Source organism: Indicator indicator, chromosome 6 (genome assembly GCF_027791375.1).
Source record: "Indicator indicator isolate 239-I01 chromosome 6, UM_Iind_1.1, whole genome shotgun sequence".
Lineage (NCBI taxonomy): Eukaryota > Metazoa > Chordata > Aves > Piciformes > Indicatoridae > Indicator > Indicator indicator.
Window position 1 is genome coordinate 35652319 of NC_072015.1, and position 16396 is coordinate 35668714.

The window sequence follows — 16396 nt, forward strand, 5'->3', positions numbered from 1 at the left end:
CTGAGGTTAACTAATACTCAAGACAATTTAAACTAAAGAGACAACAGAATGTGCAAAGATACTGCAGAAATTATGCCAACTTTCTGCATGCTCTTGCTGCAAGGAAGTACCTCAAAGCACTTCCTCCATGCACTGCTGAAACAGATTTGTTCAAAACACCTAATTTCCTTCTCTAGCCATGATGCAGCTCAAGCACAGTGCCTAATGATGTATTTTCCAGTAGGCACTTTGTTGCTATTGGAATACATGAAGACCATTCTCCCTGAAATAGTCTGCTTTATCCCTCTTGGTGAAGGAGCAGGGCACTGCAGACTCCTGAACACATATGCACTGTTAACTTCTGACTCTGTTAACTTTGCCTCAAACACAACTAAGAGGTTTTAGAGCCACGTTTCTAATTCTGGTTTACTGTGTTAAAAAACAGAAGTAACATCAACAAAAATGAAATTCATTATGACTTTGCAATAGTGCAACTGAAAATAGGTTGAGGCTGTTACTGTACGTGGCCAGTTCTTCAGTCATAGTAAGCATGTTTTGTACTTGGCTGTGAAAGTACACCAATTATAAATAAACTTAAATGGCAAATGAAGTATGTTGTAAGAATATTTAGGATGTACAGCACTGGAGTGGGAGACACCAGTATACTATATCCTATTGCAAAAATAAATGATGGAGGGAAATAGCAGGTGTTTTCAGATCGAATTCCAACTACTCCTCAACTGCTAAAACAGTCACTTAAAAGGTCACTGCAGCTTGCAACACGTGTGGTTCCCTTGAGACCACCTGAGTTCTTCATTCAGATGACATCCATGCTGAGATATCTGATAACTGAGAAACTGTACAATGTCATCGCTTGGTACCAGAAGACAGGTAATGAGCAAGAGTCTCAAGGCAACAACATTAATTTTTAAGATAAAGTAGAACTGTGGAAGCTCTGAAGATAGAAGAAATACACAACTGTGTTTCTTTTTCAAGAGTATTTAATATTTAAGGCATGATTCAGCTACTGGCATAAAATCATAAGCCTCCCCCACTCTACGAGTATCGGTTTAGGACTTACCGTTACTCCAACGAAGTTGGTTTCATTCATAGCATCCAGAAAAATTTTGCCCAGTTTGTGATTCGTGTAGTTAAAATCTTCAATTTTTTGGTGCTTGTTGGTGGAATTCAAATACTTCATTGCCCGCTGCAGAGTCTTGGCAATCACCCATATTCCATCATAAGCATAACCGTGAAATTTGCTGGATTGCCCATCACCTCGCTTGTCATTGTATTCCTTTTCATATTGCTGTGGAGTCTGCAGAGGAGGAAAAACGTCAGTTTTGCTTCACCATTTAACATTTTACAGAGTTGTGTCCAAGCCTACACCTCAGACTGCTCCCTCCAATGTAGAAACAGGCGTGAATGTAGAAAAGACTGCCAAAATAAAAATTGAGAATGAAACTAAAATTCTAAAAACATGGTGAGAGTGGGAAAGAGACCTTAGCATGCAGAAAAAAAGGCAGGTTTTTAGCCTCTCTGTGAAGGACAACTTGCTTTGGCTTTTGTACATAAGATTTCAGTTCAACCAAAGCTACCAGCATACTACAACATACAATGACACTGTAACCCTGCAAATCAGTGGTCTGATTACACTTCATAGGATAATGAAAATCAAATAACCTTTACATACTCAACTATCTGCTTAATATGAAGTTAAATGAGTGGCAATTTGTCTATGTTTTACATGTTTACTATGCTGTTTGTGGCATTCTATCTTATGATGAGTTGCCTTTTTGTAAAGCTGCCTTCCTGCTCACTCAGCAAGGCATGAAAGACAGAAGAAAAAAAAGAAGATAAAAAGCAGCAAAATCTGACAAGTTTATTCACTGGCCAGAGTTTGCATGAATTTGTGATAAAATGTTATGTACTTTATGGAAATACCACACATTTGCATACTTAAAACAACCTGTCCCCTAGTCCTGAGAAGCACAAATCTCCAATGACATTGGATTAAGTTCAAATATAAAAGTTTTCTGTTTCTATGTGCAACTCTGTAACTTCACATGACACAGCACACAATACTTCAAACTCTAATTCAGTCTTTACTAACTGTAATGTTCATACATCAGGGAGAGGATAGATTTGATGTGAGGGACTTCACTGCTTCCTTATCATGTAAAGAATTAGAACTGAATTCTAAATATTAGAAAATTGCAAACTATGATGAATGCCAGCTTTCTGTAGAAAAAAACCTTTAGCTTCATGTCCCTCCTTGGTGTTCTGCTCTGTCAAGACACTGGCGAGACAACTGATGGAGTAATAAAATAGTGGGAGGAAAAACACTGACCCTTCCTGAGATGGTCTTTGTCTTTTTTGAACTGAGAGGCTCAAAATCCACTCCAATATAACCCTCCATGGCTGTAAGAAGATTTTTGCTGAGACACTGTGAGGAATTAATCCAGGATTCCCACCAAAGATTTTCATACCACCCTGGAATAATCCACTGATATTTGCTGCCATACATTTCTTCATCATAAGCCTACAAAGAAAAATAGAAAAGCTAATAGACATTGTAACAGGCATATTGAACATAATTGTTTTCAGTTAATGATTTTTCCCATTATTAATGAAATTATGGTGTAATACACAAGTATTTTGAACAGTTTAGAGTAATTACTTGCTAATGAAAAATTCTTTCTTGAAGATTCCCATCTTTAAAATTCAGATCACAAGAACAGAATTTACTAAATTTGCTTTCAATAGATCATTTATTCAAAAACAGAAAAAAAAAACAACCCACCTTAATCCTAAAACCAGGGGGGGAAAATTCTCCATAAACACAACTACTACATGAGTGGTAGGACCACTATGCTATCACGTTCAAACTGTTATTTTCATCCTAATATCACCCTAAAGGCCACATAAAACAGGATAAGTTTAAACAAGAAAACTTGCATCCTAGGCACCATCAAATCACAATGTTGCAAATACAAATTATGTGACTCTGCTGCAGCAGAGAGGAAGTAGTTTCTTCTGAGCAGCATGAATCAATACTAAACTGACAAAGCAAGCAAATCTCTTCTCTTTTTACAGCACAAAATTTTTCAGGTGAAATTCTGTATTGTTTGAATACTGAATATAGTCCACTATTCCAAGATACTGAGATGATGATTATCTCCTGTAGATTCATAGCAGATACATACAACAAGAAAGTTAAACACCTTATTAGTTAGACACGTATGCTGTTGTGCCTGGAAGTTAATGTATCCACAATAGATATTCTATTCCATTGTGAAGTGTGTTCTAGGATAAAATTAGGAAATTTTATCTCAGATTTTTCTCTCAGTCTTGTAGCTACATATTTTTCTTTTGACATTTCAGTCAGACTCCATTTCAAAACAGCAGGTTTCATGCTTTTTAGCTCCTAATATAAGCAATACTAGAGATACAAGACACACTTATAAGATAAAATAATCTGATTTTTAGAAATACATGGTGTAACCTCACTGCTCTTAGGTGGAAAACTGCTACATCTTCACAGAAAATGTTACAGAAGGAGGAAATTATGAGAATGCAAACAAGACATATTAGTCATTCATAACATAAGAGTTTTGAAAAACATTCCAAAGATGAAAGCAAAAGCCTATCAGATAAATAAAGATGAATAGCAAAAATTCAATAGGGACAGCCTCCTAAATATGTTAATACCCAAATTAAAATTGGGCTTTAAATTCTGTGAAGGCTATTATAACGGTGCCAAATCAGCTCATAAACGTATTGTGCACAAAGCAGATTTGTTTGGCCCCTGGTTGTGGGAGCTTTTGTTCTGCCAAAATCACATCTCATGCACATACAATGCTGCTTGAAACCACTCCTGTCTGAAACCCAGTATCTGCCATTTCATATCCTACCTATTTTACAATCCACATAAATTGTTTTTCCCTTGCTCTTTACTCCTATCCTTCCAGAAACACATCTAATTTTTCCCTCCTTCACATCTCCATTTCAGCTACAGCTATAGCAACAGTGCACCACAGGTTCACCTGCAAGGAGAACATCAATCCCACCCTGCAACACTTCCTGATATGTAAAAGTTTCCATTACACAATTAGGTCATTCAAGACCTTTCAGTGATATGTGTCTTTCATTTGACAGTTTTCAAATCACTGAGGACACAAACTGACACAGAATAAGAGAAGGACAAACTTCTGTAGCTTCCTCTGTGCTATACAAAGTATCAGATCATGTGTTCCAAGAAGGTATTGGCTGTGAACTGTTCTGAAATTGGAGCTGTTGGAAATGTTCTGCTTGCATAAGCACTTGAGTTTGTGTCCTGCATAATCTGCAAATGTTCTGGGATATGGGCTGGAAACTGGAAGTTTCAAAATAGCCAAAAACTACATCCTGGAAACAAGGGATCATTCCCAACAAGGTAGCACTGACATTTTCACATTCCTGCAAGAATTTATTTTTAAAAACCCAAGAAACAACACTTTCAGAGCTGGCTGCTCTTCATTTGAGATCTGGTGGAATGGTAGGGCTTGAAAGGTACTCTGGGGAAGGCAAAAAAGGAACAGAGTCAGCTCCTCCAAAGCTAAGCACCATGACCATACAGTGATTTTTGTACTGTCAGCATGGTTGGTAGTGTTCAGGCATTTCAGTGTTTGGGTTCCAAGAAGGTTTATTTCAACATAATGCTTTTTTTGCTGCCACTTCCTCCCTGTTGATTCTGCTAGTTGGAGATTATTCTGATGCTTCAAAGATAAATTTCCTTCAAATATGTGGATCTTTCTCGAGCTGTTTCAATGTATACAAATCACTTCTTAAAGGGTTTAGTTTCTAAGGGGAAGATTTCATGGCACACAAGAGAAAGGTGAAGAAGGTATACAAGTGCTTTGTACCATCAGAATAGCATGAAGTAGTCATATGTCTTCCCTAATCTTTCATGCGTGCCCTAACTAGGCTGCAAAACCCTGAGTTGCAGTCAAGCAGGCAGGAAACTGTCCTAAACACTCTATTCCTTCTGAGATTGAATTTTTAATTTTTTTAAAAAAGCTTTTCAGTCTTGTTTGAACTCACAGAGAGTTGCTTATTCACAACACAGAAATTCCAGTAAGAGATTTTAGTGTGTGCAGCAAACAATTACTTGTAGTTTGTGTAAAGGGGCTTGCAAAACTTCATTGAATTTCCCTCATTTTTCCATCGTGTCACCATGGACACACCCTATATACCATGCCTACAAAAAATTCAGGAATTTAGACTTCTGAACTGTAATGGAACTCCCTTTCTCATTAAAAATCAGTAATGCCTTTAATTCCAAAATAGAGACTTGGCAATAAAACTCTGCCAGCTCAAGAAGAACAGAATCCACTCCCTTTGTATCAACAGTAGTGATTAAGCCTGGCTTCAGTCATTATTAAATGTTTACTAAAGCTCATGCAGTGACCTATGCATAATAGTCATCTTTAATTGTCCTCAGACAGATAATTATATCAGCTAGGTGTCACTCTTCATGTGTGCATGGATATACTGCATTATTTCTATGGCTTCAAGGTTGGAAAAATTCCTACTAATTTTTTTTTTTAATTTTCTGCAGAACTACAGTTTTTGTTGAGAAGATGCAATGTCATGTTAATCCAATTTCAAATAGGAAAAAAAAAAGATTGTATCTATCCAACATAGCTGACAATTTCGATTGTTGAAATGTTTTGAGCAAAATACCCTAATTTTTATTGCATGAACAATATTATATTCACTTCACTGAGGTGAAAACAACATTAGAAAGCTAAGATTCCCAATAGAATTAAAAGTGCTAACTGTTTTTGACACTAGTGTTAAATGAATAGCTAAGTTTATTTAAATCATTGTAGGAAACACCTGCTAGCATTCATTCTGGCTTGAATTAGTCCTGTCATGCTTTTAATGTTTGCCACTAACTTAGAATATCTTTTAGCTAATTTAATTTTTTGAGTTCTGGGCTCTGTACCTCAGTGTGTTTGTGTGTGTCTGTGTGTGTGTGTGCATGTGTGTGTGTGAGTGTGAGTGTGTGAGTATTTGAAGGGGAGGGGAAGGAAATAGCCAGACAAAATGAAAATGAGCATATCATGCCCAAAGAAGGGCAGTGAAGCTGGTGAAGGCTCTCAAGCACAAGTCCTATGAGGAGCAGCTGCAGGAACTGGAGTTGTTTAGACTGAAGAAAAGGAGGAAGAGGGGAGACCTTATTGTTCTCTACAACTGCCTGAAAGGAGGTTGTAGTGAAGTGGGTGTCAGTCTCTTTTCCCAAGTAGCAAGTGGTAGGACAAAAGGAAATGGCCTCAATTTGTGCCAGGAGAGGTTTAGATTGGATATCAAGAAAAATTTCTTTACTGAAGAGGTTGTCAAGCTTTGGAACAGAGTGTTCAGGGAAGTTGTTGGCTCACCATCCTTGGAGGTATTTAGATGTGGCACTTAAGGACACAGAATGATATAATAATTTTGGTTAGATGAGACCTTTAAGATCATCAAGCCCAACTGTAAACTCAACACTACCAAGCCACCACTAAATCATGTATTCAAGCACATGGCTTACTGGTGGACTTGGCAATATTACATTTACATTTGGATTCCATGATCTTAAAGGTCTTTTCCAACCTAAATGATTCTGTGATTCTACACAAACTCCAGTGTATTTCCTACTTCCTGACTGCTTAATCCACCCAGACAACTGAGGCAGACTTCAAAGATTTTTCCCATCTGTGTAGATCATTAGCAACAACCACAAAAACACCAACAAAACCAAAACAAAATAAAACAAAACCCAAACAAACAGAAAAACCCAAAAAAACCCCAACAACACTAAATCTTATACTTCCTGTAACAAAATCAAAGCCTTATCCTGGATGATATCAGCCACTATGCAAAATATAACAGGGAAGGACAAGTGAAACCTCTCTGAAAATACACCTGGGGAAAAGGGTTAAAAAATTGGACATATCTAAATTATTGTGTTCTTAGACACAATAGGTGTAGGAGTACATGAGTCAACAATATATTTTATGACTAATAACAAGCTTACTGACCTATTGTAGTGTATTAATATATAATGACTTTCTCTGAACTGCCCACTCCCGCTTTCAGTTTCCTACCAAAACTCTCATATATAAATGCATCTATACAAGCCTAAATACATGATCTCTCATATTTCTTCAGGCTTCATAAAAATTATTATTTTTTACACTAATGATCTTCAGAAACACCCAGCAAGTCTTTAAACCTCTCTGAGTTATGCACACTTTCTCATGTTAGTACCAAACCATGGCCACAGATAGGTGCAGGTGTTCAGGTGAAGGAGGCATCTCCCATGAAATTCTTCAGACCAAAGTGCAGTGAAAAGGACACCCTGTGCCTCCAAGGATTTCTAGGATTTCTTCAGTGGCCACACATGCACATGGACTTGGGAAAGAATTGTAGAGGAATCCAACTAGGTACTAAGAGCAGTGGTATAAGTGAGGCTAATCTCTTGTCTAACATCAAATTGGAAGATATTTCTGACCAGGAAACAAGCCTCTCAGCTGGGGAAATGGAGCCCAGTTGCAAGAGATCTGAAGAGCAGCTGGGCCATGGAATGGAAAAACAGGAGATTATTTCTGTCAATCCAATTTAAATGCCAAAGCTAATAGATCTATATATGCAAAGACCTCTCAGACATCAGAAGAATGAATGAGAAAATAATACTTTTAATTTCTTGTGGATGCAAACAGATGTTTTTTCTTTCCAGCTACGTTCCACAATCTACCTGCCAGCAACAGGGACAGCTGCTGAGTAATGGAAAACTTGTGTCCAAAGCACATGTAGCACTCAGATTTGGAACTTCTGCCTTGGCCCCCTTTCTTTGTCTGCTTGGAAAGGTAACAGTCTCTCTAAGTGAACACTAAAAAGCAAACTCCGAAATTCAGATTACATCATTATTGTTTTTCTGAAACAGTGTGTTCTTGGCTTATACAGGATTAATGTGTTTATACCATTATAAAATTTAGCCCATGAACATCTACCTGTTTGGGGATTTGACTTTGTTTAACAGGCACAAGTAAAGATCTACATTTCTATCCTGCTACTTCCAGTGACAATCACAGTGTGCATCTTTGCAGCATATGCACAGAAGCGAATGGTGAGGATAGGGAACTGCATGTATGCTGGTCTTGATGTATTTCTTTTAATTAAAAAAAAAAATTAAAAAAAATTGTATTTATTTTCATGTAAAATATGTACAATGTACAGCCAAAAGTGAATGAGAACTGTACAAACAGTAATGTTTTGAGTAGCAGAAATTACTAGGGTAGCTTAGTTAGTGTGTATCAGAACTGCTTGAATTTCCTATTCTTTAAAAGCAAAACACACAAACACATATATACACATATGACATTACCACCAGAACACAACCCTTAGATGAGATTCGAATCTTGCAGTTCTATATATCTTCTGCTTTGTGTTTCCCTGCATCTGACATGAAGAGAAATGTTCAAGCTCAATTTGGCATTCAATGCCACTACAGGGAAGCAATAAGATGCAGCTAACCAAGCAGTCTATGCCTAACTTCCACTAAAGTCAAGTACATAGTACTTTATTGAACGAGAAATGAAGCTAAGCATGTGTAACCTCTCTTTAGCATAAAAACCTTGACAGAGCTGAACCCCATGAAGAAATGTTTATGCTCAAATTGTTTTTTTTTTTATTCAGATGTAACACATTCTTTATTCTGATAGGTAATTAAATATATTTACTTACACAGCAGAAAACTTTGACAGCCATTTCCTCATCAAACTGGCCAAGGATTATTCGAACGTCGTTACCCTGAAGAACGAATAAAATACGTGACAGTTAAATGCAGTCATAACCTTTCCAGAAACCACTTCATTTGACCATTCCAATTATGTAGAGCACAGACTATAGCTACAGACAGTAAAATTAATTCAGAACTATTCAATTTTCTGTAAGTTTAAGAACTTGAAATACTGCAAGAGAGAGAAGCTGAGGTGTTTGAAGAAAATTATCAAGCAACAGCACTGACGTGAATAAAACTGCCATGTTTATCTTGTAAGATGTTACTATTCAATCACACTAAAATATCAAATATTCTTTTTATCCGTTGCATGATACCCTTTGAACTTTTGCATATTAAAACCAGGTGAAAATATATGCTTTTCACTGCTTACATGAACCAGTGCTGTAAAGTTGAGAGACTGAAGTTTTGTGAGATAAAATGTCTTGGTATTATGCCCTCCTTAGTAATTTTTTGAGGTTTTACTCATACAACATCATCTTTACAGTCACTATAACACATTGTCAATCCCTCCTCTCCTCCTTCCTCCCACCTCCACACACTAAAAAAAAAAAAATCCATCACACTGTAAGAATCTATGACTGAAGTCAGAAGAGATCATTTTACTTTCATACTTTGAAACGTTTTAAGAAGCATACATGGGAAAACACTTCTTCAGGAACAGGGATAGCTGTGAAAAATTGCTGCAAAGATCTATAAAATACAGAAGAGATAGACTTCATGATTTAATGTTTATCTTTTATTTCACAGAAAAGCCAAGTTCTCAAAAGCTTGAGCAAATCTAATTTTTCTTTTCTTTTATAAAACACTTGGTTAGAATCACTAATCGCCCTTTCTATTTCCAAGGAAAAAAGAAACAGATTATTCAGAGTGAACTTCAATGGCAACAAACATTTCAGTTTTAATTAAATCACTTTATCAAAGATCACCAGTTCAGATAATTTCAATGTTTATTTTCTGTTCAGCAGAAAATACTATGATGGACAGTGCAAGACACGAGAATGCTTCTGCAATTAAATGTATGAAATTATATCACTTTTAGCACACTTGGAATCAGAAAGAATGTAAGAGGCTTTGTTCATTCCGAACCTGTGCATTTTCATTTAGCCTCCTTGTCTTCAATTTTGTATTTAGCCACAGATTCATAAAGTAAGGTAAATCTTATTGAAGCATTTAAACAAATCTAACAATGAAACTAAACAAACACATTACATAAATTATAGCAAAAGTATTACAGGTTTTGAAAAGAACAATAAATAGGTCTAAGAATTATGCAGCAAAAGAACCTCTGGTCCTTTATTTCTGTTTTTCACATATTAAAAATAACTGTGATCTTTCTTGTAACTCCAACTGAATCACTTGACCACTGTGAACATAAAAATGCAGACTTAATATTTGGGAAGAAAAAAAAAAAAAAGAGTAGCTGAGTTTGGTTTAAAAAGAAAAAAATAAATTACACTGCATCTAATTATGAAATGCATATTTGAACAAATTCCTTTCCATTTTACAGTTCTAAAAAAACCCCAAACACCACATAGCCTCATAGTTTTGGAGACACAGAACAGAGTATATTTCCCACAATGACTGTTCTTTTACTGTAAAGCACTACAAGTTACAAGTCCATCCTACTTCCCCCCCCCTCCCCCCCCCCGAAATACCCCATTTGAAGAACCTTGTCTTATACTAGTATCACCATTAGTTTGGCAATAGCATTCAGACCCAAATTCAGTCACATGAGTATGTGGCTCTACAGTTCCTTTGGTGTGCAGGCATGCAAGCAAACAGGCATGGAAGAAACTTCTCTTGAAAATGTTTTGTCACATAAGGCATAGCAGAGCACCCATTCTCATACTGGTAGTCAATCCTCTTTTCAAACATGGTCTGCTCTTGTTCAGGCACTCTAGCAAATGGGTCTGTTTGCTGATTTGTCCAGCTGACAGTAGATCTCAGTTCTGAATACCTGACCTTCTAAACATCTGACTAAGGATTTCAGGGTAAAAGGATTTTTCTGTGAGACAGGAATTTCCACTCCTAGCAGGAGCTGAGCTTCCAATGCCAGAGCAGGAAATCTGCAATGTGAGAACCACATCCAAACCAAGTTATTGAGAATTGCTGATGTACAGTTAGAAAGCTTCATGGTTCAAGTTCAAAGATCAGCTGTGGCTCTAGAATTTCATGATCCCTGATATTCTGTCATCCTTGGGATTTATGATCCAGTCAAGATGCAATATCTAAATGTTGTTTTGTCTACATTACTAAGTTTCCATGTTGACACATAAATTACTGGGGTTTACTGACTATTAAAGAAGGCCATGAGTCCTCCATTTCAAGTATTATGCCATGGAAGACCAGAATCACAGATTTGCTTCAGCTGGAAAAGATCATTATCTAACTCTGCCAAGTCTGGTACTAAACCATGTCCTTTAGTACCACATCTGTGTCTTTTAAACACTTCCAGGGATGGTGAATTAACCACCTCCTGGGGACCCTATTCCAGTGTTTGATAACCCTTTCAGTGAAGAAGTTTCTTCTCATATCTAATCTAAACCTCTCTTGGTGCAAATTGAGCCCATTTCCACTCATTCTCTCACTTGCTACTAGGGCTAAGTCTCGATCCAGAAGTTGGGAAGGAGATGTTGTTCTTTTAAACATTCCCATGAGTGAAATTAAGACACAAATGAGGTCACATATCAAGATGAGACTATTTATTAAAAGAGAGAGAGAATGGAGCAAACAAAGCAGAGAAAGAAAGAAAAGGGAGAGAAAAAGAGAGAATGGAAAAAGAGAGAGCAGGAAAGATAATCACTACCCCATGATCCTTCTTTGGGCAGGGTGTGTGTGTGTGAAGAAGAGGTGTTCCTGGGATGCTGCCTCTAGCCTTAAATGTCCCAGGTGATGTTTCCTCCCTGAGTAAGCTGGTATAGCTCAGGGGTTTTACACTGCTCTTGGATCATTCATCATTGTTTCAGGATGATCTTCTCTGTGTTCTTCTCAGTTCTTAATGTAATCATCATGATCACAAGATGATTTGCACGTTCAAGAGAGGATTCCCTCAGGCTAAGAAACCAACACCCACCTCACTACAATCTCCTTTCAGGTAGTTGTAAAGAGTGATAATGCTTCTCCTCAGCCTCCTCTTCCGCAGACCAAACCACCTCAGTTCCCTCAGCCACTCCTCCGCAGACGTGTTCTCCAGGCCCTTCACCAGCTTTGTGCCCTTCTCTGGATCTGCTCCAGCACCTCAATGTTCTTCTTGTAAGGAGGGCCCTAAAACTTAACACATTACTTAAGATGTGGCCTCACCAGTGCTCACTAGAGGGGAACAATCACTTCCCGTTATCCCTGATACAGGCCACAATGCCTTTTGCCTTCTTGGCCACCTGAGCACTCTGCTGGCTCATGTTCAGCCAGCTGTTGATCAGCATACGCTGATCTTTCTCTACTGGGCAGCTTTTCAGCCACTCTTCCTCAAGCCTGTACCATTACATGGGGTTGTTGTGACCCAAGTTCAGGACCCGGCCCTTGGCCTTATTGAATCTCATACAATTGAAAGACCCTGCTAGCATACCATCCTTGGTTGGCACCTGCCCTCCTGCTTATTTCTAGCAAGCCTGGGTTTGTGCCCTTCTCCCTTCAAATCTGTTTTATAGTTCTGCAAAATCCTGTGCTAGGATCCCATTCCTGCTTTGCAACAGGCGTATCCCATCTGTTGCCAGCACGCCTGATGTCCTGTAAATCAACTTGTGATTAAAGAACCCAAAGTTCTGCTGGTGGCACCAGGCTTGGAGCCAGACATTGATCTGCTGGCTCTTCTTGTTTATTCCCTCATGACTCCAGCCAACTGGAGGGATAGAGGAGAACACTACTTGTGCTCCTAATCCCTTAACTAGTTGTCCCAAAGCCCTGAAGTCTCTCTTCATTGCGCTTGGACTTCTTGTTGCTAATGCATAGCTTCTTATCTGAAAGATCAACAGTGAATATTAGTCTGAGGGGTGTACCAGGGTAGGAAGCTGTCTCCTTACATCACTAACCCAGGCCCCAGGAGGGCAACAGACTCCCTAAAGACCTAGGTCTGATCTGCACATCAGGCCTTTGAGAGAGGCCTTTCTCTGAACATGAAAATCACCTGGGGAGGTGATGATTATATCAAGAACTGATGAGTGTCTCAACAAAGATAAGATGTGTCTCATCTCTGCCCATCGAGACAGCAGCTGCCCACAGGGTGTGGTGGAAAGATCTCTTCAAATGTGTAAGGAAGATAAGAACATCCTGGGTGGCTCACCTGGTAAGACCATTACTGCCCTGGGTGGGTGTGGTGAACAGGTGAGAACCAAAGACCCCTGCAAGCACAGAGGAAAGACCCCCTGGAACTGACACCTGAAGTCATGTATGCATTGAAATGTGACTAGGGTGTGGGGCCAGTTGGACCTCTGATAAATGAACTGTATAAAAAGTCACAAGATATGCCTTCTCTGAGAAAGAACATCACTGAAAACACTACATGCTGGAACTCAACAGGATTCTTGGACCTCTCCCCTCCTCTGGCCAAAGACATCACAAGACAAAAAGGACTTGGATCCAGGGATGCCTCCCCACCTTCTCCCAGCCGAAAACAGAAAAGCACCTTGGGGTGGTAATTTCTCTCTTGCTCTCTCTCTTTCTCCATTTTCCCTCCCCTTCTCTCTCCCTTTTCTTCCTTTGCTTTGTTTACTCTATTCTTTAATAAATAGCCTTGCTTTGATATTTGGCCTTGTTTGTGCTTTAATTTCACATGCAGGAATGTTTTAAAGGAACTGCATCTCTTTCCTAACTTCTGGTTTGAGACAGCCTTCCACTCACCTCAAAAGTGAGCTACCCATGACATTGACTCAGCTTTTCTTTCTTGATTGAAAAGGGTTTGATGTGGAGTGTTGACTGACTAAACCTCAGAAACACCTCCAAGATGGGGGAACCATCAACCTTGTCATTTTTCACTTCCACTTGCAGAGCATTGTGTCTGTTTTGCAAAAGCATCTGGAGAAGTGGGGTAGTTACTGGGAAGACACACCAGTGGTGCCTGTTGAACAACCCTGGAGTGGTAGCAGTAGGCTTGAGATCATTAATGAATAAGAAGCTTGGGAGGGAGAATTAGGACTTTTCAAGAGGATGGAAAATAGGAAACTGAAGAAATAATTGCTGTTAGGACAAGGCGATCTCAGAAAGCCCAGAAGAAAATGTAACAAAAACCAAGACAAAAGTACTCAGAGGGAGATGAGAAATCAGAGAAGCAGAATATAGAATTGAGTAAGCAAGGAACTTCATATTGGGATGAAGACACAGAATGAGACAGGCATGTTGCTAGGCTAAGTGGAGAGTATGGGGTCACAGAGTCAAGCTGAGAGTGACTATATGGCTGAGTATCTTCTCCTTTGACCAGATTCAAAAGGTTGCACCATGAACATAATATATAGTTCTACTTGGCTAGTCATGTATGGGAAATCATAAAAGATTCCTCCTGTTTATAATCACACAGATATCAATATTATGCTGTGAGATATAGCACCTGGGTGTTTATTGCTTGCAGTTAAAGACGGTGAAAATTTTAGTATGCAGTTTTGTAACCAAAGAATCATAGAATCCTGAAATCATTAGAGTTGGAAAAGACTCCACCATGGATGGTGACTCCACGAGGTCCTGGGCAATCTGTTCCAATGTCTCACCATTCTTTCAGTAAAGAAATTTTTCCTAATATTCAGCCTCTCCTGGCACAACTTAAGCCCATTTCCTCTTGCCCTGTCACCAGTTACCTGGGAGAACAGACCAACACAGGCCTCACTACAACCTCCTTTCAGGTAGTTGTAGAGAGCAGTAAGATCTCATCTTAACCTTCTCTTCTCTGGACTAAACGACCGCAGCTCCCTCAGCTGCTCCTTGTACTACATGCCCTCCAAACCCCTCACCAGCCTCATTGCTCTTCACTGGACACACTTCAGGACCTCAATGTCTTTCTTGTACTGTGGTGCCCAGAACTGAACCCAGTACTCAAGCTGTTTATCAGGGCTGGGTTCATGGCAACATTCACAGGCCAGGGTATATGTCCACCTTACAGTCCCATGCAAAGAGATACATCAGCCACTTATTGGGATATATTTTTTTCCCCTCTTCAGTGACACTGTTAACTGAATCTCAACCAGTATGATTTCCTGGCAAGGACATACTATTCTTTTACATCTACCCTCATGAGACCGATGCAAGTTCACGTGGTGTATCTCTCTTGTAGGCATCAAACAAAGTCACCCACTGAGTCCCAGCAAGTGTCAAGAACTCTCTCACAGAATTGTAAATTGCTTGCTTGGAGCTAAAGCATATTTGACAGAAGAGTTTTTAATTCATGGAACTAGACAGGTGATCTATGAGATGATTAAAAACATCCCTGGGGGAAGACAACTCCCCAAACTGCACTTATATAAAAAGACCAATGTTTAGACCATTTGCCAGATGGTGAGCTGTCATATTTACTCTTCTCAGAGATCAGAGTAGCTATATCAGCATTTAAGCTTTGCCCCTCAGTAAGCAATGCATATGCTACCATATGGGCTAAAGTTCAAACAAGAAAATTAAGAACAGTTACACTTCATTTACCCACAGTTGTAGCAGACTCTCCACAAAAACATGTTTTATAAATGAAAACTATAGCACAGGCTCCAAAAAGAATGATGGAGTTGCTTCCTTATTTCTTTCACATAGAAGAGGATATTAATCCACTAAAAATAAAGTGTCTGGTACTACTGGCAGCTGAGTAGTATAAACCATGAAGAGAGTGAGGATCAAGACATCTAAGATGCTCCACTGTAGGATGAAAAACAACTTGTTTCCTCCACTGCCTTCAGCCTTTCCAGAGTTTTGGAGTGATGTACATTATGCTGGAATAGGCAGCTATTTCTTTTTTGGCCTGCAGAGCTTCCCTTCTTTGATCAGATTTTAATGCCTCGTTTCTAATGAATAACACCACAATGCTGTATTACACAGCTTCCCAGAGAGGAATTGCTACAATATCTCATCTGCCAAGAAAAGTCAATGTCTTGGCAGGCTCTTTATGGAATATCTAAATTGAAAAGCTCAGATAATCTGTCTTATTCTCTACCATGCACATGACAGTCAAGATTTTATCAATAAATGTACTCAAAGCTGGGTACTTTGTCGATAGAGTTATCCACATGTTCTGCCTTCTAAATTCATGGATGTCCACCTGAACTATAGACAAGCCTCTGACCTTAGCTATGGTATCACTAAAGGTCAACCACAGGATGTGAGCTGACACTATCACAACATGCTGCAAAACTTGCTGATGTTTGTGTTACTGTATACGTCACTCACATAGGTTGAAGCTGCTTCCAAACCTGTTCATCAGCCAACATTTTAAAATTGACTGTTAGAATGTTCAGTCAGTATCCAAAACACTCATTGTATTTTGATAGATGAGATGGAAACCCTTTCATTGAAGTGGAATTCATATACTGCAATTTTTGTGCTATTTGTTTTTATTTTTCCTATGTGCAATACAGAAGAAAGTTTGATGCAGAAATGTTATTGCTCTACAATTTGCCAGTGCATGCT

At 38.8% G+C, this 16396-nt stretch overlaps 1 protein-coding gene across 1 annotated transcript in view; it reads right to left on the bottom strand.

Moving 5' to 3' along the window:
* The window catches only part of GABBR2 (gamma-aminobutyric acid type B receptor subunit 2), a 498889-nt gene that overhangs the window by 245273 nt on the left and 237220 nt on the right, over positions 1–16396 (bottom strand). The window contains exons 5-7 of the mRNA XM_054381694.1: positions 8746–8811; positions 2330–2521; positions 1061–1297 (exon numbers count right to left, since the gene is read on the bottom strand). Of these exons, the coding sequence (XP_054237669.1) occupies positions 1061–1297; positions 2330–2521; positions 8746–8811 (495 nt within the window). The remainder of the gene's footprint in view (positions 1–1060; positions 1298–2329; positions 2522–8745; positions 8812–16396) is intronic.